The following is a 23,666-nucleotide window of genomic DNA, read 5'->3' on the forward strand; positions in this document are numbered from 1 at the left end:
GACTGTGACTGCAGCTTAAAGAGAGGTTAAAAAAGCTCATGCAGAAATGAAGTAAGACTGTTTCTGGTAAATAAACTCACAGAAGAGTGAAAAAACAAAAAATCCCAGTTTAATGGAGAGATGGTGTGTGTGTGTGTGTGTGTGTGTGTGTGTTGGACTGCTGTCAGATGGGTGTGTCACATTGTGGTCTAACTGATGTGACCACAAGGGAAATATAAAGTGCACTCTCTCTCAGATAGACAGACAGACAGACAGACAAACAGACAGACAAACAGAAAGAGAGAGATAGACAGACTGAAACAAGAAAAGACAAACAGACAGACTGAGACAGGTAGAGACAGACAGACAGAGAAAGGCAGGCAGGGACAGACGGACAGAGACAGAAAGACAGAGAAAGACAGATAAGTAGACAGACAGACAGAGAAAGACAGATAAGTAGACAGAGAGACAGAAACAGACAGACTGAGAAAGACAGATAAATAGACAGACAGATAGACACACAGAGAGACAGAAACAGAAAGAGAGATGGAGACAGACCTAGGTAGACAGAGAGACAGATGGACAGACAGAGAAAGACCGAGACAGACAGATAAAGAAAGACAGACAGACAGAGAGACAGACAGAAACAGAAAGAGAGATGGGGACAGACCTAGGTAGACAGAGAGACAGACGGGTGGAAAGACAGACAAAGATGGGCAGAGAGAGATGGGACAGAGAGAGAAAGACAGATAAATAGACAGACAGACAGAAAGACAGACAGACTGAATCAGTTCGACAGTATGTGTGATGTTGTGGCTGTTGTGGCTGTTGGAGTCTTGAATCTGCACAATAGTAACTTTACAGGATCAGGAAAACATTATTAACTTATGATACACAGTAATATAATCAGTCATTTTGGAGAATTTCTGTCCGTCTGTTCATCATAAAACTGTTGAGCGGTTTTCAAATTATGCAAAAAAAAACCCTGACAAAAATGGAGACACACTGGTTTTGCTCGACAGTGATTGTGTGTATTAATGATTCGACTGAATCGACTTTATACCTTAATTACGTTTATTTTATTAAAACTAATGACCGAACATTCCATTTTCTCACTACCAAAACAATCTCAACAATCCAAACTTTACCAGGTGTTTCAGTAGTGACTGTTTCAGTAGTGACTGTTTCGGTCGTGACAATTTTAGCTCATTTTGAGCAGAACTGAAAAACGCAGCCAGTACATGACCAGCAAACACAGCTTTGAACAGCTGTTCACACAGAAAATCATCAGATTTTCATTAAAACACAAAAAAGTTACTTAATTATGGAAAAAGTGTTTCGGTAGTGTCAAATCTGTGTGACGCTCCTTCAGGGGGCAGATGGTCTGAGTGGACGCTCCGTTCTGTAGGCAGCCTCGCACAGCAGCGCTAATGTGTTTTCCAGTGATGAGAGGAGGTGATAAGGGGGCTAAACGAGGGTCCTTTAACACTCAGAGGAAAACAGAGGTGTTTCCTGTGTAGCTACTGCGCTTCCTGTGGATGACCCTGGAGTCACAGCTTGTACAGCTTTGAGAAGAGTCTTATGATGAAAAGCGTAAATATGATAGTGATATTAATGACATTATCAGTAAAACTACACTAAATAAATAGATTAGGCAGCTTCCCTTTCTGTGACTTTACATTCGTAAACTTTACATTTAGCTAAAGGGCTCAGTGGAACTTCTCACTGAACTAAAGATGGTTAGTCTGTTTCTCCCTTTTAAGATACCTCTGGTCTAAAATAAGATGCTGAAGCTCCAGATTGAGAGGTGGGAGCTATCACAAAACAGCGAAATTAATCAGAGTTAGGAATTAAATAATGATTAAAATGGAACTGAAGGAACGTTAATCGCTTTCTCCGCTAATGCACTGGAGTAGAAGTAAAAGCATTACCATTTAAAAATACTTGTAAAGTACAAATTTATCAAAATGTAATTTTGGTACATGTAACCAAACCAATTAAATGCACTTAAGTGTGTCTAAATGATTCAGACCATAATGTATGTGTCTGCTTGTTATTAATGAAAATAGTGGTCTCAGACTTTTGAACGGTGATTCCGATGTGTTGAGTGATTAAAACAGGACAGCGGTTCTGTGGAGCGACTCATGTCTAAGGCATTACGGCCACTCGGTGACTCTCCGTTTAACAGCAGGACTCAGTGAGTCAGTGTCGTCTGACAGATTTGGCTTCTGTGACTCAGTCTGTCTCACTAAAACCCTGTTTGTGTCGGCGGAATGACAGTATGAGTCAAAGCTTCCTCTCGCTGGGCAATACGGGCTGAGCTGCCTCTGTAAAGTGCTTTAATATTTTTAAACTGAAAGAGTAAAACAATTTGTTTTTGGTTAGGTTAGAAATTTATTATTACACATAGATACTTATATTTATATGATGATTATAATATGTATCATTATAATAAGTACTAATATATATATATATATATATATATATATATATATATATATATATATATATGTACACACACACACACACCGATCAGGCATAACATTATGTCCTTGTTTCTACGCTCATTGTCCATTTTATCAGCTCCACTTACTATATAGGTGCACTTTGTAGTTCTACAGTTACAGACTGTAGTCCATCTGTTCCTCTGCATACTTTGTTAGCCCCCTTTTACCCTGTTCTTCAGTGGTCAGGACCCCCATGGACCCTCACAGAGCAGGTACTATTTGGGGCTCATTCTCAGCACTGCAGTAACACTGACGTGGTGGTGGTGGTGTGTTAGTGTGTGTTGTGCTGGTCTGAGTGGATCAGACACAGCAGTGCTTCTGGAGTTTTTAAACACTGTGTCCACTCACTGTCCACTCTATTAGACACTCCTACCTCGTCAGTCCACCTTGTAGATGTAAAGTCAGAGACGATAGCTCATCTGCTGCTGCACAGTTTGTATATATATATATATATAGGGCATATTAGGCATATCAGTATTTACATTTACAGTATTTACATATATAATTCATATGGGACATCATATTATGGAAGTCTGGAGAGGCCTCAAGCTGTTGCTGTAATTTTCTGGATTATTATCTTGAGACAGCAAGATGACTAACTTGTTATTTCACGAAAAAAAATCTTGAGATAACAAGATAATTAACTCGTTATACCAGTATATCAACTTTTGTTATCTTGAGATAACAAGATAATTAACTCGTTGTCTGAAGAGAAAATTATAACTACCTGATGGCCTCTCTGGTCTTCCGTATCTTATATAGGTATTTACATATACAGTATATATGGGACATATGACCCGTGTCCTGGCAAGGTATAAAAACAAATGTGTGTGTGTGTGTGTGTGTGTGTGTGTGTAGGTCCTGGCTAACCTGGTGATGGAGGAGCTCCTGCCGTCACTGCAGACGGAGCTGCTGCCCAAACTGAAAGGGAAGAAGGCGGAGAGGAAGAGAGTGTGGTTCACGGTCAGTGACATCATCTCTGCAGCTATTTATACACGGCAGTGACAAACTTTCCCAGAAGTTCATTGCAACATTAAGAGCAATGGGCAATTTCTCAATCACGCAGCGATGGGCAACCCAGCAAAAAAAGGAATATTGCGAAACCTGGCATATTTCCGATGCACGTTACATTTCACAATATTATTCTCTGAGGTTTGTGAATCAGTTAGAAGAAAGCAAATGCACCAGCAAAGCTGTGACGCTACTTAAAAAACCGAGTTGTCACTTTACACATGTTGTGGTCATTTTCTAGCAGGTGCCACAATATGCAATATCACAGTTGTATAAAAGGTTCTAAGTATTCTTCTTGCAGTATGAAGCATGCAGAGATGCTTATGTACACTGTAGTTGCAATATAGACTGTGCAGCAGAGTTCACAGTGTACAGGTAAACACAGAGGTGTATAAAAGTAATATAAATACCAAATGTACTAAAATATTTGCACATTCCAAATTATATGTTTTAGTTTTTTCCCCCAATATGTTGAATTTACTTATTTAACTTAATTTCATCTGGCAATAAAACATGTCATATGACCAGGTGCACCCAAACTTAAATAAAGAGAATACACAGAAATAAAATAGAAATATAATATAATATGAAGTGCAGTGCAGTGTGTAACAACAGTACATAAACAGGGTAGCTTGGTGGTTTAAAGGCAAAATGTCTTCAAGAGACACGTTTGCTCCTCATAAAAGAGACAAACAGCTAAATTGGATACACTTTTAGAAATAAAGGTTCTGTTCAGGTACATTTTTTGTTCATCGAGGTACAAACAATGTAAATGTTCCCTCAAAGGTACAACAGTGGTTTTAAGGTCTGATTGTGAACCTTAAATAAGTTTTTCCAGGTGAAAAGTTCGTATTTGTACCTTTTCATAACCGAATGTTTTGAAACAGAACAGTAAAATAAAAGCCTGGAGACGAGACGGGGTGTGTGGAGTCAGTACAGCTTAGAACATATCATTTCAGTGGATTATGGTTCAGTTATGTTCCCTGACTGAAGGTACTGGGATGTACCCTTGAGGGAACCACCCCAGTGACAAGAGGGGCACTGCTCCAGAGACAGATTCATCCCTTTTTTTCTGAGAGTGTATGCTACCTTACATTTTGGAAGAGTGAAAGAAGAGTGTCGAGCTTCATCGCTTCACTCAGGAACTGAAACTTCATGAGTGCTTTTGCATACAGCTCGGATGTCCGCAACTCAGCTTGAGCTGTTTTTGGAGATGCAGCACCACACCTGACTGAGCGGAAGGCAAACTGATCCTGTCTGTGTTTGGCAAAAAATTCTAGTTGCTGGTTCAGAGTTAGGCCTTCAGCTTGGTTGTTGCCATGCCAACACCAGAGACAGCAGTGATTGGTGGAAAATTAGCAAAAATGACATTATTGCCATCTGAAAAAAAAATCATATTTGGTATATTTGCAGATATTATAAGGTTTATAAGGTTTGGAATTTATTTTTGATGTTTCCAGAAATTGCACAAGTAAGTCTCGCTCTGTGTGTAAAGTACTTAAAGAGAAAAACGTCCAATATCATCACTGTGAAAACATCTATCTACACTTTTTTCCATTTTTACTTTTCTTTATTTGAACACAGCAGCAGTCTTTTACCCTAACCTTAACCTCAACCCAAAACCTAATCCTAACCCTCACCCTGACCCTAATCCTAACCCCAGCCTTAACCTCAACACAAAACCTAGTCCTAACCCTCACTCTGGCCCTAATTCTAACCCTCATCCTGGCCATAATCCTAAACCTCACCTTAACCTCAAACCAAAACCTAATCCTAATCCGCATCCTGGCCCTAATCCTAATCCTAACTACTGAAAACCTAATCCTAACCCTGGCCCTAATCGTAACCCTAACCAAAACCTAATCCTAACCCTGGCCCTAATCCTAACCCTAACCAAAACCTAATCCTAACCCTCTCCCTGGCCCTAATCCCAATCCTACCCTTAACCTCAACTCAAAACCTAATCCTAACCCTCACCCTGACCCTAATCCTAACCCTAACCTCAACCTCAACACAAAACCTAGTCCTAACCCTCACTTTGGCCCTAATCCTCACACTAACTTCAATCCAAAACCTAATCCTAATCCTCATCCTGGCCCTAATCCTAAACCTCCCCTTAACCTCAACCCAAAACCTAATCCTGGCCCTAATCCTAATCCTAACTACTGAGAGTCTGTTGAGTGTTTGTTTCATCTAAAATGGAAACACTCAAAATAAAGTGTCAACATATCAAACAAACACAACACAATTGAGAAATCACATGATTGATGGACAGGAGTCGACTAAACAGTAGAAACGGGCACTTTTCGCTTCAGCTTTGAAGGGTTAAACTTGTTAAGGCGACATTGTTAACAGTGTTCATTTTTATAAACAGCGTCTCAGTCAGGCAATGTGGCATTTTTGTTTTTTAAAACAGGGCTCGTGTTGTGTGGCCAGTTTTTCTGGCCTCTGAACAGCCTGTGAATCCATGCCCAATATATTCACAGTTTCATGCTGTACATGACTCTCTCTGCCTGTAGCGGTTGGCGGGCTCCGGCTCTATAAAGAGACCCCTTTTTCTAATTTGGAAAGACCGGACAAAAGCAGCTCTGTGTACGGAAGGTGGTGGGCTTGTGGGGGAGACGCCATATTTTGAATGTGTGCATGTTGGATGGGCGACTCTTGTTTTATTGATTTGTTTGTTTGTCGTTTGTTTTCAGACTGTGGAGGCGACGTATGAGCTGGTGCAGGAGCAGCTGAGGGAGGGACTGCAGAGCCTGAAGGACGAGTGTAGGGAGGCGGCCAAACAGCAGGAGGCGCTCATACGCTCTGACATGGATCAGATCGTCAACTCCCGCACCTTCCTCGAAACCAAACTGCAAGGTCTGCAGGAGTCCCACACTGTTACATAACACTGTTATCCTTAAAAATGGACAAACAATAGTGGCAGTGGGAGCGTACCTCTATTCCCAGGGCTACTCCTATGTTTCTAATGTCTTTAATGTTTTAAGGACCCTATGTTCCCAGGACACTATATTTCAAAGGACCCTATATTCCCAGGACCCTGTATTCCTAGGACCCTATTCCCAGGATTTATTTCCAGTGCCCTTGTTCCCAGGGCTTTATATTTCAAGGGATTGTGTTCCCAGGGCTTGATATTTCAAGGGACCTCTATTCCTAAGACACCATTCCCAGGACTCTTTGTTTCCAGGGCTCTATGTTCCAAGGGCTTTATATTTCAAGGGACTAATATTCCTAGGACCCTATTCCCAGGACCCTTTGTTTCCAGGGCCTGTGTTCCCAGGCCTTTATATTTCAAGGGACTATGTTCCAAGGACCCTTTGTTTCCAGGGACCTATGTTTCAAGGATCCTTTGTTCCCAGGGCTCTATATTTCAAGGGACCTATATTCCTAGGACCATGTTACCAGGACCCTTTGTTTCCAGGGTCCTATGTTTGAAGGACCCTATGTTCCCAGGGCAATATATATTTTAAAGATCCTATGTTCCCCGAGCCCTGAGAGTCTTCAGCTCTTCCTAAAATACTTCATACTTTAATAGGATGTATAAGGAAAATCTCTGATTTAAGAGGAGTGCACGTGTCTCGGCTAGGCTAGCCTCAATGAGCTATTTAGCTTGGTAAGCAAACTGTATAATGCTAACCATTTCTAGCCAGATCACAGCATGTACACAAAGATAACAGAGTGTCAGAAACCACATATTATAGTCTATTAGAGATGAATGAACAACGTCACACCGTTTGAGGTGAATGTGTGATGTTGTAGGCATGCAGTTAGCATGATGCTAACCTATACGCCTCTGTTACTTGTTAGCTACACTGGCCTTGTAGCTTCAGTGCAAAACTAAAGGAGTGAACTTCACACATTACAGTCAGTAAAGGTTTGTATTGTCAGAGAGGAAAGTAAGATCATTTCTCAGTGTTGTAGTGTTCATACTGTCCTGTGTGTGTTTGTTAGGGTTGGTCTCGGAGCCAGCAGTGAAGTTCTGCTCTGAGAGCGTCGCTCCATATCTGGCGTCCATCCTGGAGGAGCTGATGGGGCCGGTCAGCTCAGGCTTCCAAGCTGTGAGGCAGCGTTTGGAGACTGAACTGAGCCGAGTCTGCAAGGACTTCGCTCCAGGAGGAGATCTAGAAGAACTTACTAAAGTAAGGGCCAGGCAACAATATTTTAAAATTTAAAAGGAGAGCCAAGGCTGATTCGAAATAAAATATTGTCGGCTCAGAAGACGACTCTGAGACGAACGTAATACGACAATGAAACAAGTCCAGCTCACTGATTAGCTGAAAAAGACACAAGTCATCAAAATTTAATGAATTTAAATAAAACAAAGGCAGGGGAGAGGCGCAGGGCATTCTGGGAGTCCTTTATGTGCTCCTCTCTATTCTTCTAATTGGCCCAAACCTTAAGTTCAGTGGTGGTGCCGCATTATCGGTGTGGAGTTTCCATAAATTCCCATAGATAGTCCTGATTTAAAGCTCCAGATTCATACTGGATTAAAATCGCTCCACAGTTATTACTGTCAGACTGTAAAACTACACACACTGCAGATTCATACTGGATTAAAATCGCTCCACAATTATTACTGTCAGGATGTAAAAACTACACACACTGCAGATTCATACTGGATTAAAATCGCTCCACAATTATTACTGTCAGACTGTAAAACTACACACACTGCAGATTCATACTGGATTAAAATCGCTCCACAATTATTACTGTCAGACTGTAAAACTACACACACTGCAGATTCATACTGGATTAAAATCGCTCCGCAGTTATTACTATGAGACAGACAGGCGCAAACATTGCATAGATCCAAAACTTTGACACATTTGCAATTGTGAATTTGTTTGGCTGTGTTATTAAAGAAAACCAGTTCAAAAGAATGATTTATGACACTGTGACTGTTAGGCTCTGGAGGAGATTGGCCATGCCCAGCTGGAGGACTGCTACCAACATGTGACTGTCCTGAAGGAGCAGCTGCATGAGCTCAGGAACCGCTTCAAATTCTCCAATTCCACCCTGCTGGTCCACACCACCCAGGGCCACATGCAGCAGGTAGGCCTCAGGACGCAGCTCCATGCTGAGGACCGTCCCATGCTCTCACTACAGTGCTGATAATGTCTGGCGTTTTCCAAATACATGTTTGGTGTCTTAAATTTGCTTCTTTAGTTTTACACTGAAGCTACGACGCTAATGCAGCTAAGTAATGGAAGCTTATATCACAGAACTTGTAGAGAGGAGAATTACCACTCTGTAATGTCTTATGGGTTTCTCAAACACTAGAGGGTGCCCCTGAGCAAGTCCAAAATGATTGGGTTAAGATGGAGCATTTGAGCAAAATCGTAGTTTATAAATGCTTAAACATTTTTAATGTAAAAGAATACAACCATTTCCTGAACACAGAGCAGCATAAAAGAGTTTATCACTGCTGGTTTATTTTTAAGAGCTTTTAAACTCGAGTTATAGGAGTTTAAAACGGCGCCTCCTGTATGTCCATTATGTCTGTGAGCGCGAACAGCCAATGAGCTGCTCTGCTCGCCAACCAATCAGCACTCAGTAGCAGTAATGCCAGCAATCTACTGCCCTAAACCCATTTGCTGTAGAAAAAAAAGAAACTATTTTAACTTTTTGTTTTTATCCATTGAGCTCCATTTACTCCCATTCATTGAGGACTTGCTCGTGGGCGCCCTCTGGCATTTTGCAGTCCTGTTTTTGATATAACGAGGGAAATAGGAAGTGGCCGGCTCTGCTTATACTCCACCAATTAGCATGGTAATAATAAATAATAATAAAATAATCATAATTAAAACAAGAATAATAATATGAATAATAATAAATAAACAAATAAATAAATGGGAAAAAATAATAATGAAAATAAGACAATAATAGTGAAAATCCAGTAAAAAGAAAGTAAAGAAAATTTATCCATTGAGCTCCATCAACTCCCATTCATTGAGGACTCGCTCGTGGGCACCCTCTGGCATTTTGCAGTCCTGTTTTTGATATAACGAGGGAAATAGGAAGTGGCCAGCCTCCTCATAAACCGGCTGTGCTTATACTCCACCAATTAGCATGGTGCTAACTGCATCAGGTTGTTAAGTAATCTCTAATATACTTGCTTATGTGGTTTCTGTTCAACACACTGTCTATAAACATGGACAAAAGTATGAACAGAGAAGTTTAGGCTTCAAACTAGCAGCTGCTAATGTAACTGATTGTTACGCATATTATATATTTATTGTAGATAAGCTATTTTTATAGATACAGATAGTATCGTACACTTGCTCATGTGTCAAAAACCACATAGGCAAGTGCATTTAGGGTGAAAGTATCTGTTAGTTGAGAAAAGGAGAACATTGTGTAGATTTTATTTTCTGTCAGACTTGCTTTTTAAGCATGTCAGTAGCCTGTGTAAGGAAGGAAATGGTCTCTTCCTGTTGACGCTGCACTCTAACATTACTGTTATTGTCTATTTCTGTCTCTCTAATTCAGTTTTAGATGTGCAAACATGAACTCTGCTATTCTGTAAACAGTGAGTAATGTAGTCACCAAAAAAAGCTGGATGTGTATGAGAGGGAGTGATACCTAACCTTACATGGAGCAGTGGCGCCCCCTGCAGTTCAGCATGGTGTAGTTGAGGAAGCTTGTGCTGCTCTTTGTAACCCTGTTTGTGGTATGGTTGTTTTGTGTGTTGTAGCTGATGGAGAATGCCGTGTACACATTCCAGACGCTGCTTCAGGCAGCCGTAAAGGACAAACCTGACAAACTGGCCACAGTCATGGACAAAGCCAAGCTGCGAGTGCTGAAGGTGACCATCCTACTCAGCTACACTCTCAAAAAAGAAGGTTCTTCAGGGGTTATTTAGTAAAGGCAAGGGTACTATATGGCACCAAAAAGGCTTCTATTATTACGCTGTCAAGCGTGTAACAACAGAAGACCCCTTTCGGAGAACATTGAGGGTGACCCGCATTTCCAATGTTTCCGAGTTCATGCAGGAAAAAGGGATTGATAATGTGTAAGAACATATCAAATAATGAGTAAATTTAATAAAAAATAATAAATAATAAATATTATATATATATATATATATATATATGTAATAAAAAAAGAAACATTAATAATAAAAATACATAAAAATGGTGAAAAATATAAAACAATAATTAAAGCGTAACTAAAATGTTGAAGTTAATAAAATCAAGAGAAGATAAACAAAACTCGGATAAGATCAAAGCAGAAAGTAAAAATTAAAATGACTGAAATAATAATAATAAAATAATCATAATTAAAACAAGAATAATAATATAAATAACAATAAATAAACAAATTAATAAATGGGAAAAAATAACTAAAATAATGAAAATAAGACAATAATAGTGAAAATCCAGTAAAAAAAAAAGTGAAGAAAATAGTTCTATACAGAACCATGAACACTCAAAGAACCCTTTGCAGAAAGGTAAAAACCATATTCAGATTGACGGAGAATGTGTTGTATATGGTTCTGTATAGAACCTTTTTGAACAGGGTTCTCCCACTGTAACAAGTTTGTATCATAACAATAGGAACACTACCCTTTTGGTGCTATATAGAACCTTTTTCAAAAAGGTTCTATATAGAATCATACACAACACATTAGCCATCAATCTGAAGAACCATTTTACTATCCAAAGAACAATTTAAGCACTAAATGGTCTATATAGAACTCATGGTTGTAAATACACCCATCGCCTTTGCTAAAGAACCCTTGAAGAACCATTTTTCTTAAGTGTGTAACTACAGAACACTTCAGTCTAGCATTCTTAACAAAACTAAAACCTTTTAATGTATCCAGTTCTAATACACATAACAAATACCTAATCTACACGGTTCTTCTTGTTCCTGTATTTCTGTATGTTCTACTGTTATTCTGCAATTAATAATTCAGTGTTTGTGTCTATGTTGCATTTTTATACTGTAAAGCAGTATAAAGTACTACCACTAATCATTCTACTAATCATTATGGTTGCGCATTGCTAAGGGTAGGACCTCAAACTCTACTGCACAGCCATACTGACCTGCACTCCTCTATGTGCCATTTTTTCATCCCTCATTCCTCACATAGACTCCCATTCATTTTCCCAAACCCCAGCCCTGTTTTTTCCCTTTGCCCAACAGACACCAAAATGCATGTACTCACTCAGGGCAGGTCCCCAAGCTCTAATCCCCAGTCATACTGACCCGCACTCCTCTAAGTGTTGTGGTTTTCATCCCTCGTTTCTCTCATAGACTCCCATTCATTATTACCTCCAAACAGGACACATACTTTCTTTTGACTGACAGCCACCAAAATGCATGTATTCACTCAGGGCAGGTTCCTCCAGCTTTAATCTACAGCCATACTGACCTGCACTCCTCTATGTGTCATTTTTCATCCCTCATTTATCCCTTAGACTCCCACTCATTTTCAACAACACATAGCTACCACTTTGTAACTCCCTATGAACAACTATACAACTAAACTAACTATGGGGTATACACCATGGCAACTGCCTAGCAGCAATTTAGCAACTACATGGGATATGATAGCAACTGCCTAGCAACACCTTAGATACCATAGTAACTGCCTAGCAACAACCTAGCCAAAAGTGAGAACCACTTAAGCTGCGCAACCAGTCTGTGTTTCCTTCAGGAAATGCATGTTTCTAGTTGTTATTATTATTATTATTATTATTATTATTATTATGGAATGTGTATCTGAGAATAATATAAATGCTAATAGTTTTAATTATGCTAATTAATCAGTTTGTGTCACTTCCAGCAATATGACTATGACAGCAGTACCGTGAGGAAGAAGATTTTTCAGGACGCTCTGGTGGACATCACTCTGCCGGCCATCAGGAGGAACCTCGCACCCACCTGCAAAACTGTAAATAAACTCTACTCTGTGTTTTTTTTTTTCCAAGATCAATTTCAGATGAAGGTCATAATGGAGATTGTCCATCTAGTTTCCCTTTGGGGATTAATAAAGTGTGTCCTGTATGTTTGTGAGAAACACATCGTTGATCACAAGTTTGGAATGAATGTTTTCAATAATATTAAACCAATTTGTTTTCAAATAAAATGATTCTAATCTGCTTGTCCTGAACAACTTCAGTATAATCAGTAGGACTCTACACTCTTAGGGTTCTTTAGTAAAGATGGTTCCATATAGAACTGTAAAAACTGAAAGAACCCTGAAAGTGTTCTTCAGATTGATGGAGAATGTGTAGTATTTATATATTTTTGAAAAGGGTTCTATTTAGCATCCAAAACGGTTCTTCCATTGTAACAAGCTTGTATCATAACAGTAGCAGAACCCTTTTTCAAAAAGGTTCTATATAGAACCATATACTACACATTCTCCATCAATCTGGAGAACCCTTTCATGATGGAAAGAACCCTTTAATCAGGCAAAGGGTTCTTTGAGTGATCATGGTTCTATATAGAACCGTTTTCTTTACTAAAGAGCCTTTGAAGAACCATCATTTTAAGAATGGATGAACAGAGCCGTAGAAGTTTCTAAAATGACAGAGAACGTTCTAGAACATCAAGAATGACGTTCTTGTGAATAAAACATTCAAAAAAAGTACTTTGAGGTCTGTAATTTTGTAAGTTTGTCATATTTAAATTCACACTGTGTCAGTTATGTTACATTTAAAATAACAACAACTGTTTTGTGATTTTGGAATAAAAACGTTCTTCAAACTTTCCCACTGTTATGTTCTGTTGAAGGAGCTGCAGAACTACGAGCAGTACATCTTTGCTGATTACACAAACTTCATTCAAGTGGAGAACGTCTACGATGACATCCTGCTCAACATCCTCAATAACGAAGTCAACAAAGGTACAGTGGCTTTGTTCTTCCTTTGGGGTTGAAACCCTCTGAGGAAGCACTGCGTTATCATTCTATTAATATCCAGAAGAGAGTTTTGAGTGGTTCTGTATTAATAGGAGGAAACAGACAAGATAGGTGAACATTTTTTAAAGTTATGACACTTTTTGTTTGCACTTCCAGTATAAAATGACTGACAAAAGGTGTTTTTTTCTGAACTTACAGGAATAGTTAAGTAAAAATAGCTTGAAATAAATACAACAAGTGTGTTTACATGCACTTGATAATCCGCTAACTGTAGAAAATCAGATTTGTCAGTAATCCGATCAACGCATTTACATTGTGTAATCAGATAATGGGGAAACTCCAGGTTTACATGAGTCAGACAGTAATCAGATTTCTGCTTCACAACCAGCCAATAAACTCACAAAAAAATGTAAAACTCAAACTGCATGACGCGGCTTTTTTCAAAAGACATCGTCACTTTACCTGAAAATATGAACAAACATCATCTAGAAGATGAAGAATATTTAAATCCTTCATTTTGTCAAGCCTGTATTTGGTTTCAGCATCAATCGAAAAGTGTTTTGCTGCATCGCGCAGCAACACTATTTGCTTATTTCCGGTATCGCTGTCTGTTCTGCACATGTGCAGACTGAGAAATCCGAAAGAAATCAGAGTAAGAGTTCACACGCACTGAGAAATCTGATTACTGAGCTAAAACCCAGCTCTCTTTATTGGATTTCTTAATCGGATCTTAGGGCTTACTCTGATGTAAGAAATCAGGACATGCTGTTTACATGACTATTTGAATAATCAGATAACTGCAGAAATCTGATTATGATCAGATTATTGAGTGCATGTAAACACACTCAATGACTAGATATATCCCTAAATGCATTATGCAAATTACATTTATTGGTGGCTACTACCTTCATTTTGTGCCAGACAAAGTAATGAGTTTTGTTGATTTTTTTTTAAGTGAAAATAAAACACATGCTCTAAAATGCCACTTAAATATGGCATTTTTCTGCAAATTTTAGTGCACGATTTATTTTTATATGCTGAATTTACCATATTGGAAAAAATGAAACATAATATCAAATATGCCTTAACTTTTGCACAAATGTGCATTTATTTTAAGGTTTATTTTTACATTTAATTCAGTAAATAAACTTTAATTGTGCCTTACAATGAGCAGACCTTTGCTCCCTGTAGAGGATACATACTTATTTACACTTAGAAGATCAACTAAACATTTAAATTGACAAGAAATGCACAAATTCTGCATAAACTTCCTTGCTGTTCTCACCTCATCTCCTCTTACTCCTGCAGTGGTGAAGGAGGCCGCCAGTCTGAAGAAGCACAACCTGTTTGTGGACAGCACTGAGCTCCAGTGCATCAGCCAGAGCAGCCTGAACGACAGCCGGACGCCTCCTCTCTCTGCGCCATCTAGCCCAGCCAAGGTTCCGGTCACTCGAAAGGCTGAGGAGAACAGCACCTCCCCATTGGTGGGCAATGGCTGTTTGGAGAGCCAATCAAAACAGGAGAGCCAGGATGTTCCAGTGGAGGATAAAAGAGAGATTACCACTGAATCTGATCAGCCGAATGAAGAAAAACCACCAAAGCCTGAAGCATCTGAACCTTCCACAGCTTCATCCGAGATCACTGCAACCGTTTCTGAAGCTGCATCCAAACCCGAGGCCTCTATAACTGAATCCCAGGCACCAGTGTGTGATGTTTCTGTTGATAAACCTGATGTGGCTTCATCCACTCCAGAAGGTTCCTCACCAGAAGTAGGAGAATCTGAAGTGATGGTCACTTTGGCTCCAGAGAATCTGAATGATTGTCCTACAATTATAGTATCGACGCACCCCGAATCGCCCATCGAACAACAGAACGCTACAGACAAAGCCGTCTATCTGATCCCACCAGCTGGACTGAAGGCAGGAAGTGCAGTTCCTCTTGCAGAAGAAGCTGATTCTGAGGAGAACAGCAATGTGGAGGCCCAGAAGAAAGAAGAGACAGAAGATACAACTGATGCTCCGGCTCCAGTTGCTTGTTCTGAAGTCTCTGAAGCTGAACCCACAGCTATCATCTCACCTCCCACTGAGCCCTGCACTGGTACAGTCCAGCCTGATGCTTCCAACGTTGAAGATCCATCCGATTCACAAGCTCAAGACAAAGACCATCCAGAAATTCAAATGGAGACCACTTCCTGTGGTTCACCTGGCCCAGCTGTAGTCAATGAGGCATCGATCCAGAGCGACAGAAGTGAGGACACTGTGGCCACAAGTTCCACCACAGAGAACGCTCAAGAACTTTCCATCAGCCCTGATCCTCCAGCAGGGGGCGACGACTCTCCAAAGTCAGCGCCCATAGAGAGTGAAGGTGATGCGGACTGCTCAGATGCGGAAGGAGAAGAGCTGCTGGACAGTGTGAAGGCCATCAGAGACCTGGTGGTGGAGATCATTGAAGTGGAGGACTTTGTGACGCCTTGTCCAGACAGCGGTGACGCTTAGAGGCCTCTATTAAGCTCTGATAACTGACTGAACATAATTCCAAGATGAAATGTTGACCTCCCTATAGAACAAACAACTAAACAGAACTGTCCATGGCAACTAACGCTGATAACAACATAGACTGAAAAGGCTTTGTTTTTCTAAACATTGTAGCTGAAGGCTAATATTACATGCTAATATCCTGTACACTGACATTCTGTGATTGCAAAATATAAATATGAGAATTTGCATATTTTGAATTAAGATTAAGCTATGAAAATTGTTTTCCAGGAAAAACACTCCGACATTAATCAATGGAAATTTGTTTAAAACGCTTCAATTTTTGATCATTTTTATATTATATTATGATAATGAACAGTTTGTTTCTCTTCCACATCAAATGATATTGTTTTGAATAGGTTAGCTTTGACTTCAAATGTTGTTGTATTACTTTACATTTTTGGGGGCCCATTAAAATAATAAACAGCAACCTCAATTTATAGAAAGTGTAACCTGATGTAAGGTCAGTGCTGTACATATAAATTTGGACCAACGACCTGTTCTACAGTAACAATAAACATATTTTGTACCTACAATAATGAGTATTACTTTTTAAATGGCATTTAAATTGTAGAAATACTGAGAATAAAACAGTCTTTTAATAAGAAATGAAGCAGAAAGCCACACTTAGTTCAGCTGAATATTTATTGCATTTATACTACAGGGTGATTCAAAAAGATTCATCCGATTTCAAAATTATTTATTGTAAATCATTACAGAACAATGCAGTAAACTGTAAATGGTTTAAGTGAGAATAAAGTTTATTATGTAATTTTATAAGTGCTCAGTATGAACCTCCTCCAGCTGTACAGACAACATCAACACCATAGTCAGATTCATCCCATACTGGATTGAGCATGTCGGGTGTCGCTGCACTCACGGCTCTTTCAGTGCGATTTCGGAGGTCATCCAGTGTTGTGGAACCAACGACGAACGCTCTGAGCTGTTGGAGGTTCACTGCTGATGAAAATCACGCTGCACAGTTATGACTGATTCACTCTTATTGAAGTGGAGAATGCAGAACGCTTTCTGCTCAGGGGTCTCATCTCCTCTCAGACTGAAGGGAGCCATCTTCCACTGACGGTCAGAAACTCTATGACCCCCTCTTTCAGTTGGTATGTGATTGGTTCCTAGACAGGAAAAATATGGTGCTTTGAAATCAGATTAACCTTTTTGAATCACCCTGTACTGTATTTGATGTTTATGTTTTAGAGTGAGAAAGCTTTTTCACTGATTTTAAGTTTTGGGGTCTTTATAGCAGCAACGGCCTTTATGATTTTACCAGGTGCTGCTTGAAAAGTTGAAAATTTAAAATATAAAGAATATAAAAATATTTCAACAATGTTTCAAAATACATAATAGTTAGTTTTATATAAACAGCTAAAAGCCACTGTGTATAGTGGTGTGAGCACCCGGTTTACGTTTTCTTGATTTTCTATGTGAAAGAAGTGAAAAGAGAACACATCTGCACATTTTAATGCACAATTTACTTTTATTTTCTGAATTTAACATATTGGAGAAAAATAAAACACGAAATGTGGCCTGTACAAAAGTTATGGCACATTTTATATTTTATGTTCTTCAATGTGTTAAACTCAGCACATAAATAAAATTGTGTGCTAGAATTAGCAGAAAAATGCCATGTTTTACTGTGCTCTCTGTAGATGAGTGAATTTATTTTTCACTTAGAAAATCAACAAAACGTCATTTGACAGAGGGGTGTTCAGACTTTTGCATACAGCAGTGTGTAGCTGTTACACTCCAATAATGTCCTGATCAGCACCTTAGTATAAAACTAGTCTGCTTTGATTATGTTCAACCATGACGATGCACCACCTTTCATTAAACAGATGAGAAACTCACAGAGCTTTTTATCATGCTTGTAATGTATTTAAAGGGACACTCCACCAAAATGAAAAATATAACTGTTGTAAACGCATTTACTCACATTTTCCACTGGTGCTGCAGTTTTCTCCAGAGATTTTCCAGTTTTAAGATTCAGGAAAATCCCCTTCTGATGATGTATCCTAAAGGTGGGAGGAACGTTTGGAAAACTACAGCTGCTCTGGGTGATTCTGAGGAGTAATTTTTAGCTTGTAAATGCAAAATAAGACAAAGATGTCTGCTCAGACACTACGGTACAGACCGTTTAAATACCGTATCTGAATTCTGAATATCAGAAATGACTGATCATACGAGAAGGACGAGAAGCTAAAAGCTAAAGCTAGAACACTCATCCATTCTCTTTAAAAAGATGGCTCTTCAAGGGCTCTATGAGTTCTATATAGAACCATATGCATGCTTAAATGGTTCTTCTCTTGGTGAAATGGTTTTTCAGGTTGATGGAGGATGTGTTGTATATGGTTTTATATAGAGCCTTTGTATAGCACCAAAAAGGGTTCTTCTGTTGTTACGAGCTTGACATTGTAACAGTAGCAGAACCCTTCTTTGGTGCTATACAGAACGCTTTTCAAAAAGGTTCTATATAGAACCACATACAACACATCTTCCATCAATCTGAACAACCGTTTCACCATGCAAAGGTGAACAGTGCTGATTTGATAACATCAGTCACAAGGTGGTCCTGTATGAGGGTGGACGTGAATATTTCATGAGAAAGGTGATGAAAAAGTCTGCCAACTGAAAACTAATGAATGTGAATGAGACGGCAATAAACAAACATACCTAATGTTAAAACATTAATGAGGCCAGTGTTATACCATAAGAGCTGCATGGTGAATGATGTAATTCACAAAAGAACTGCAAAAAAGGACAAATCATTTAGCAATTAGTGGATCATATCAATCAAAATCATTATTTCTCTCAACCAATAAATACATCACATTTTTCAGTACTTTACAGTACTTTGTGTGTCCACTTCAGTGTATCAGTCTCCATTCTTTTCAGGAGACTCACCTTCAGTTCCTCAAAGAATCTGCAGACACACCTCCAAAGTTCAGTCTTAGAAGCTGGTTGGTGATTTTCTGAAGCAATCAAACCCATTCAGTGGTGTTGAGGTCTGGACTCGGGGGTGGTCAGTCCATCGTTCAGCTTTGTTTGATGTGTCCGTCTCCTTTTCTCAGTGAGGTTCTTCTTGAACAGCTACACATCCTTTCAGACCCACAGCGCTGAGTCGTCTTCTCACAGTGGAAGGATGGACAGAAACACCTGTGGATGTTTTCAGATCTGAAGCAGCTTGATTTTCTCCTCTCTCTCAAAGATGAAAGCTTTAAGTGCTGTTTATCTGATGGGGCAGTTTTGGTGTCTACCAGGTCTTCCAGGTGGTTGTTAGGAGGCCCATCATCTCTGGAGCTTTTAATCATTTGTTGTTCACACTCGCTTTGGAAACTCCTGTTTTTGACTCTGTTGACTGGAAATGAGATAAATGAAGGGCACTCTCTGACTTTTGCACAGTACTGTACAATACATGAAACTTGCTGGACACTTTAGGCTAAAAGATCTGACTTGTGTCTTTTTAACACCTCTTTGAAGAGAGCCTTAATCACGATTATCACATTGTAAATTTTAATACGGAACCTAATACAGATATCTTGACTTTGAAATCAATTCCAGAACTATATTATTATTGAAGATTATTATTATAAAACTATATAAAACATCCAGTTTTACAAAAATAAAATTATGACACTCTTTTTGTGCTCATTTTGTTTATTTTAAATAGAAAAAAATATTCAAAAGGTTTGGCATAGTACGCATATATAAAGCCAGATTTTCCAACCACTTTTATTGTTTAGAATTAAACAGGCTGTTTTTGTTACTGTACCTTTAAGACTGATGTATGTAAATGAGCTCTGTTCTGATTGGCTGGGCTATATTCAAAAAGCAGTCAGAGCAGAAACACTCATTTTTTGTGTTGTTGTTTTCCCTGTTATGGGCCCTTTAATGACTGTGTTGGGGGGGGAGGGGGGGGTGTTGTGGTACTGGCCATCCAGTACTGATGTAATAATTCAGTGGGTGAATTTCGGTTCTCAGCCACACTCATGACTCAGGTAAGTCCTCTCTGGTCAGTTCAGTGATGTCCTGTGCACTCTGAACAGACGTCCATGTCCAGGAATGATGACGTCGGCCTCCCTCAGAGCCTTCTGTCGGCCGACCTCCTGCACCTCTGGGTTCTCGCTCAGCTCCCTCCAGGAGTCTTCATCAGAGCAGCACTCAAACAAGTCCCCAGCAATCAGAACCGTCCCCACTGAGGTTCCTTTAACCAGGACGCTGACGTCTCTGCCCGTGTGACCAGGTGTGGGGATGACCGACACCTGGTGGATTAACAAGATTTGTACGTCAGTAACATCAAAATAAAATCTTTACGTTGGAAATGGCTTTGCAGTTAACATTCAGCATCATGATATTCTGCAATACATTTTGACATCACAGTAATGGATGATATTTAAGTTAGCATTAAAGGGGAACTCCACTAATTTTTCAGAATTTATTCATAATTAAATGGTTAACAGGTCAAGAAAGTCAATCAGAGTGGTTTGGTGTGAAATGCTCTGTTCTAGAGAAGCTCAAAGTCAGAACTGCTCACAGTGGTGGTGATAGGAACCCAGACGTCCACCTCTAAAAGCACCCTCACAGAAACCACCCTGCCTGATGTCTAAGATGCAGTTTTTATGATAATTTTCTGGTTTAAAATGTATTTCAATCGATTTCTTTTAATCCATTCATGGTGGAGGGATACATGAAGGGTGTTCTAAGGCAGTGTTTGTCCAGCCTGGTCCTGGTGGCCCACAGTCCTGCACATTTTTAACACAGCCACTTTATCTCAATAATGGGCTGTTAATGAGCTGATCAGTTGGGTCAGGTGTGCTGGGAGCAGGGAAGACCCCTAAAAGTGCAGAGCAGTGGGCCCCCCTCCAGTAGGGTTGAGAACAACTGTTCTAAGCCAAAATAGACCCCAAAGAAAACGTTTTATTACTATTTTACCATCAACATTAAATAAAAACTCAAAAGATATGTGTAGGTTCAATGGTGGTTTTGGATAGTAAATGCCAGTCCACCTTAAATGGTGCAGCAGTTATATTCTGGTGCTTCATTTTCCTGTTCCACCTTAAATGGTGCAGCAGTTATATTCTGGCGCTTCATTTTCTCGTTCCACCTTAATTGGTGCAGCTGCTATATCCTGGCCCGTTCCACCTATAATAGTGCAGCAGTTACATTCTGGCGCCTCAGGTGTGCCAATTAAAGTGGAACAGGAGCTATTTAAGGTGGAACGGGGAAATGAGGCGGCAGAATGTAACTGCTGCACCATTTAAGGTGGAACGGGCTAGGATGTAACAGCTGCACCATTTAAGGTGGAATGGGCCAGAATGTAACAGCTGCCCCATTTAAGGTGGAACGGGAAAACTCGAACAAGAAACTGATGAATGAGAAGCCTCGTGGGTTAGCTAGTAGCTGTAAAGATAGTGCCTTACATGATCGTCTAAGCGGTACGGCTGTCCCTCAGCGAGCTGATTGGGAAGGTACCGGTCCCCCTCGCTGATATCACAGCCCACGATCAGAGTAGCTCGTGGGAACAGATTCAGATTGCCGATGTGGTCGGAGTGTCCGTGAGTGCCCACCACCACAGTCACATCGGCCGGGCTGAGGCCTCTCTCCTTCAGCTCTGAGAGCAGCAGCTCTCGGTCCCACGGTCCGCCCGTGTCCACTAACACAGTCTTCGGTCCCCTCACTAAGGAGATGGTACCGTCCGCCCGGAAGGTCCCGTCAGGCTGGGCAGCGCAGTAGCCTTCTTTCAGCACTGAGACGCTGTACGGCTCGCCCTCAATGCCCGCACACAGCTCGGCACACTCGCTTTTAGTTATGGAGACAGTCGCCTCCATGGAGAAGAGACTCTGACGATTAAACACAGAGATTAGAGACTAAACCGCCCGCTTTACTGACCCTAACTTTAACCGCGCTACCACGGCAACGCGAAGTTGCGTTGTTCTCGCGAGAACCTACGGGATCAAAGAGCCGGATGACTTCGACAACGAAAACTAGAAAACATAGTATATCTTTCCTTTTTCTGATTTTCTTCTTCAGAAAAATGGCAGTGATTCCCACTTTAACTGTATTCATATTATTCGATTCATTTATTTAATTAAATCGCTTCTGGCTGAATAAGACATTAATGCGAAATTAAAGATAGAACTGAACCGATTCTTTCGAACAGGCGGTTTAAATAAGCCCAGCGTCCGATTCAAAGACTCGTTGATTCCCCGGTCAGGTCAGGTGTATAATTAGGGGTGCACTGATCATGAGCTTTTATGGCTGGACCCGATTCCTGTTTCTTTACAGCCAAATCAGATGATATTTGATTTCTTGGCCGATATTTATTAGCCTTTTTAAACTGAACACACTAGCATATTCCAGTATTTGCTTTACCCAAAGTCACAGTGTAAAATAACATGATTTACTCTTTAACCAAACTGGCAATTTACATTTTTAAATCCATTAATAAAAAAATATTGTCTATTTAAAAATCATAAATCAAATAAAGTGCTCCATTGAAAATATGAGGCAATAGACAGAATGAATCAGGCATAATTATGCTGTGACATTTCGGTACAGGTGTTGCAGAAGCATTCTAGTACAGAAATACCCCAAAATCAGGGGTGCCCAATCCTGGTCCTGGGGATCTGCCACCCTGAGTTCAGATCCCGCACCCCTGGTTCTAGTTTTCAGATCCTCCCTGAAGGCCTTCGTTACCTGGATCAGGTGTGTTAGACTAGGGTTGGAGCTAAACTCTGCAGGGTGGTAGATCTTCAGGACCAGAACTGAGCACCCCTGCCCTAAATAATATAACACTGTTAAGAATGTGAATTGTACGTCCATATGAATAACCTATAATGCAATAATACATAAAATTAAATACATTAAAAAACATATTTCAAAAAGATAAAAGATACATTAGACAGATTTCTGACAATTGTGAGTGACCATATAGGTGCACTTGGTAGTTCTACAGTTACAGACTGTAGTCCATCTGTTTCTCTGATACTTGGTTACCCTGTTCTTCAATGGTCGGGTTTCAATGGAATTAAATTCCTGTAACGGACTGGCAACCTGTCCAAGGTGTTTCCTGCCTTCCGCCTGATGAACGCTGGGGTCGGCTCCAGCTCCCCCCATGACCCAGAAGGGTAAGTGGCTTAGAAGACGGATGGATGGATAGAATTCAGTTCTTTTTGCATTAATGTAAACAGTTCTGATTCATTGCAATGTACTTTCTTTAATTTTCGCCCGTTTTATGTAAACCAGTTACAACAGTCGTGCTAAAAAAAAGTTACGACAAAACAATTCATTTATTTACTGTCAACTTCTTGTGAGTTTGTAAGTCAAACAGCCCTGTTGGTTCTTTTTGTTGAGCGTATGAGATCAGGATGGAGCTGAAAGAATCAAAACATGCCATGTTGCAGCAGCACGTCCACGTCTAATTGATTTTCTCCTCTCTCTCAAAGATGAAAGCTTTAAGTGCTGTTTATCTGATGGGGGCAGTTTTGGTGTCTACCAGGTCTTCCAGGTGGTTGTTAGGAGCCCCATTTTCTCTGCAGCTTTTGATTGTTTTTTGATCTCCAGTTTTGGAAGCTGTTTTTTTTTTAAACTTACTTTCCTCTGATTCTGTCCTTCCTTATGCAGGTGGATTATCTCATATCTATTATGTCTAACCTCAGAAATATCTCCTGAAAAATGAATCATCTGTACTTAATGGCTTAATGGGCTGAAAATCAAATAACTGATATGTGATGTCTGATTTTTGCACAG

The 23,666-nt window shown here is 39.9% G+C and overlaps 2 protein-coding genes across 2 annotated transcripts in view; one reads left to right on the forward strand and one right to left on the reverse strand.

Moving 5' to 3' along the window:
- The window catches only part of niban1b (niban apoptosis regulator 1b), a 67,095-nt gene extending 50,649 nt beyond the window's left edge, over positions 1–16,446 (forward strand). Inside the window, exons 7-14 of the mRNA XM_036565325.1 lie at positions 3,345–3,449; positions 6,197–6,359; positions 7,452–7,639; positions 8,406–8,552; positions 10,195–10,305; positions 12,292–12,399; positions 13,245–13,356; positions 14,680–16,446. Of these exons, the coding sequence (XP_036421218.1) occupies positions 3,345–3,449; positions 6,197–6,359; positions 7,452–7,639; positions 8,406–8,552; positions 10,195–10,305; positions 12,292–12,399; positions 13,245–13,356; positions 14,680–15,866 (2,121 nt within the window). The 3' untranslated portion in view covers positions 15,867–16,446. The remainder of the gene's footprint in view (positions 1–3,344; positions 3,450–6,196; positions 6,360–7,451; positions 7,640–8,405; positions 8,553–10,194; positions 10,306–12,291; positions 12,400–13,244; positions 13,357–14,679) is intronic.
- Positions 16,447–19,841: 3,395 nt separating this feature from the next.
- Positions 19,842–21,824, reverse strand: mblac1 (metallo-beta-lactamase domain containing 1). The gene is made up of 2 exons (XM_036556267.1): positions 21,338–21,824; positions 19,842–20,179 (listed from the first exon to the last, which is right to left on the reverse strand). The coding sequence occupies exons 1-2, from the start codon at positions 21,743–21,745 to the stop codon at positions 19,931–19,933; spliced, it is 657 nt and encodes a 218-aa protein (XP_036412160.1). The 5' UTR covers positions 21,746–21,824; the 3' UTR covers positions 19,842–19,930.
- Positions 21,825–23,666: the final 1,842 nt, after the last annotated feature.

The sequence above is a fragment of the Colossoma macropomum genome, unplaced genomic scaffold, assembly GCF_904425465.1.
Source record: "Colossoma macropomum unplaced genomic scaffold, Colossoma_macropomum, whole genome shotgun sequence".
NCBI classification, from domain to species: domain Eukaryota; kingdom Metazoa; phylum Chordata; class Actinopteri; order Characiformes; family Serrasalmidae; genus Colossoma; species Colossoma macropomum.

Bases quoted from the DNA above. Each gene is read 5' to 3' on its own strand.
- mblac1 (XM_036556267.1), bottom strand. From the start codon at position 21,745: ATGGAGGCGACTGTCTCCATAACTAAAAGCGAGTGTGCCGAGCTGTGT. The intron at 20,180-21,337 runs GTAAGGCACTAT...TTAATCCACCAG, and splicing joins CGTACCGCTTAGACGATCAT to GTGTCGGTCATCCCCACACC.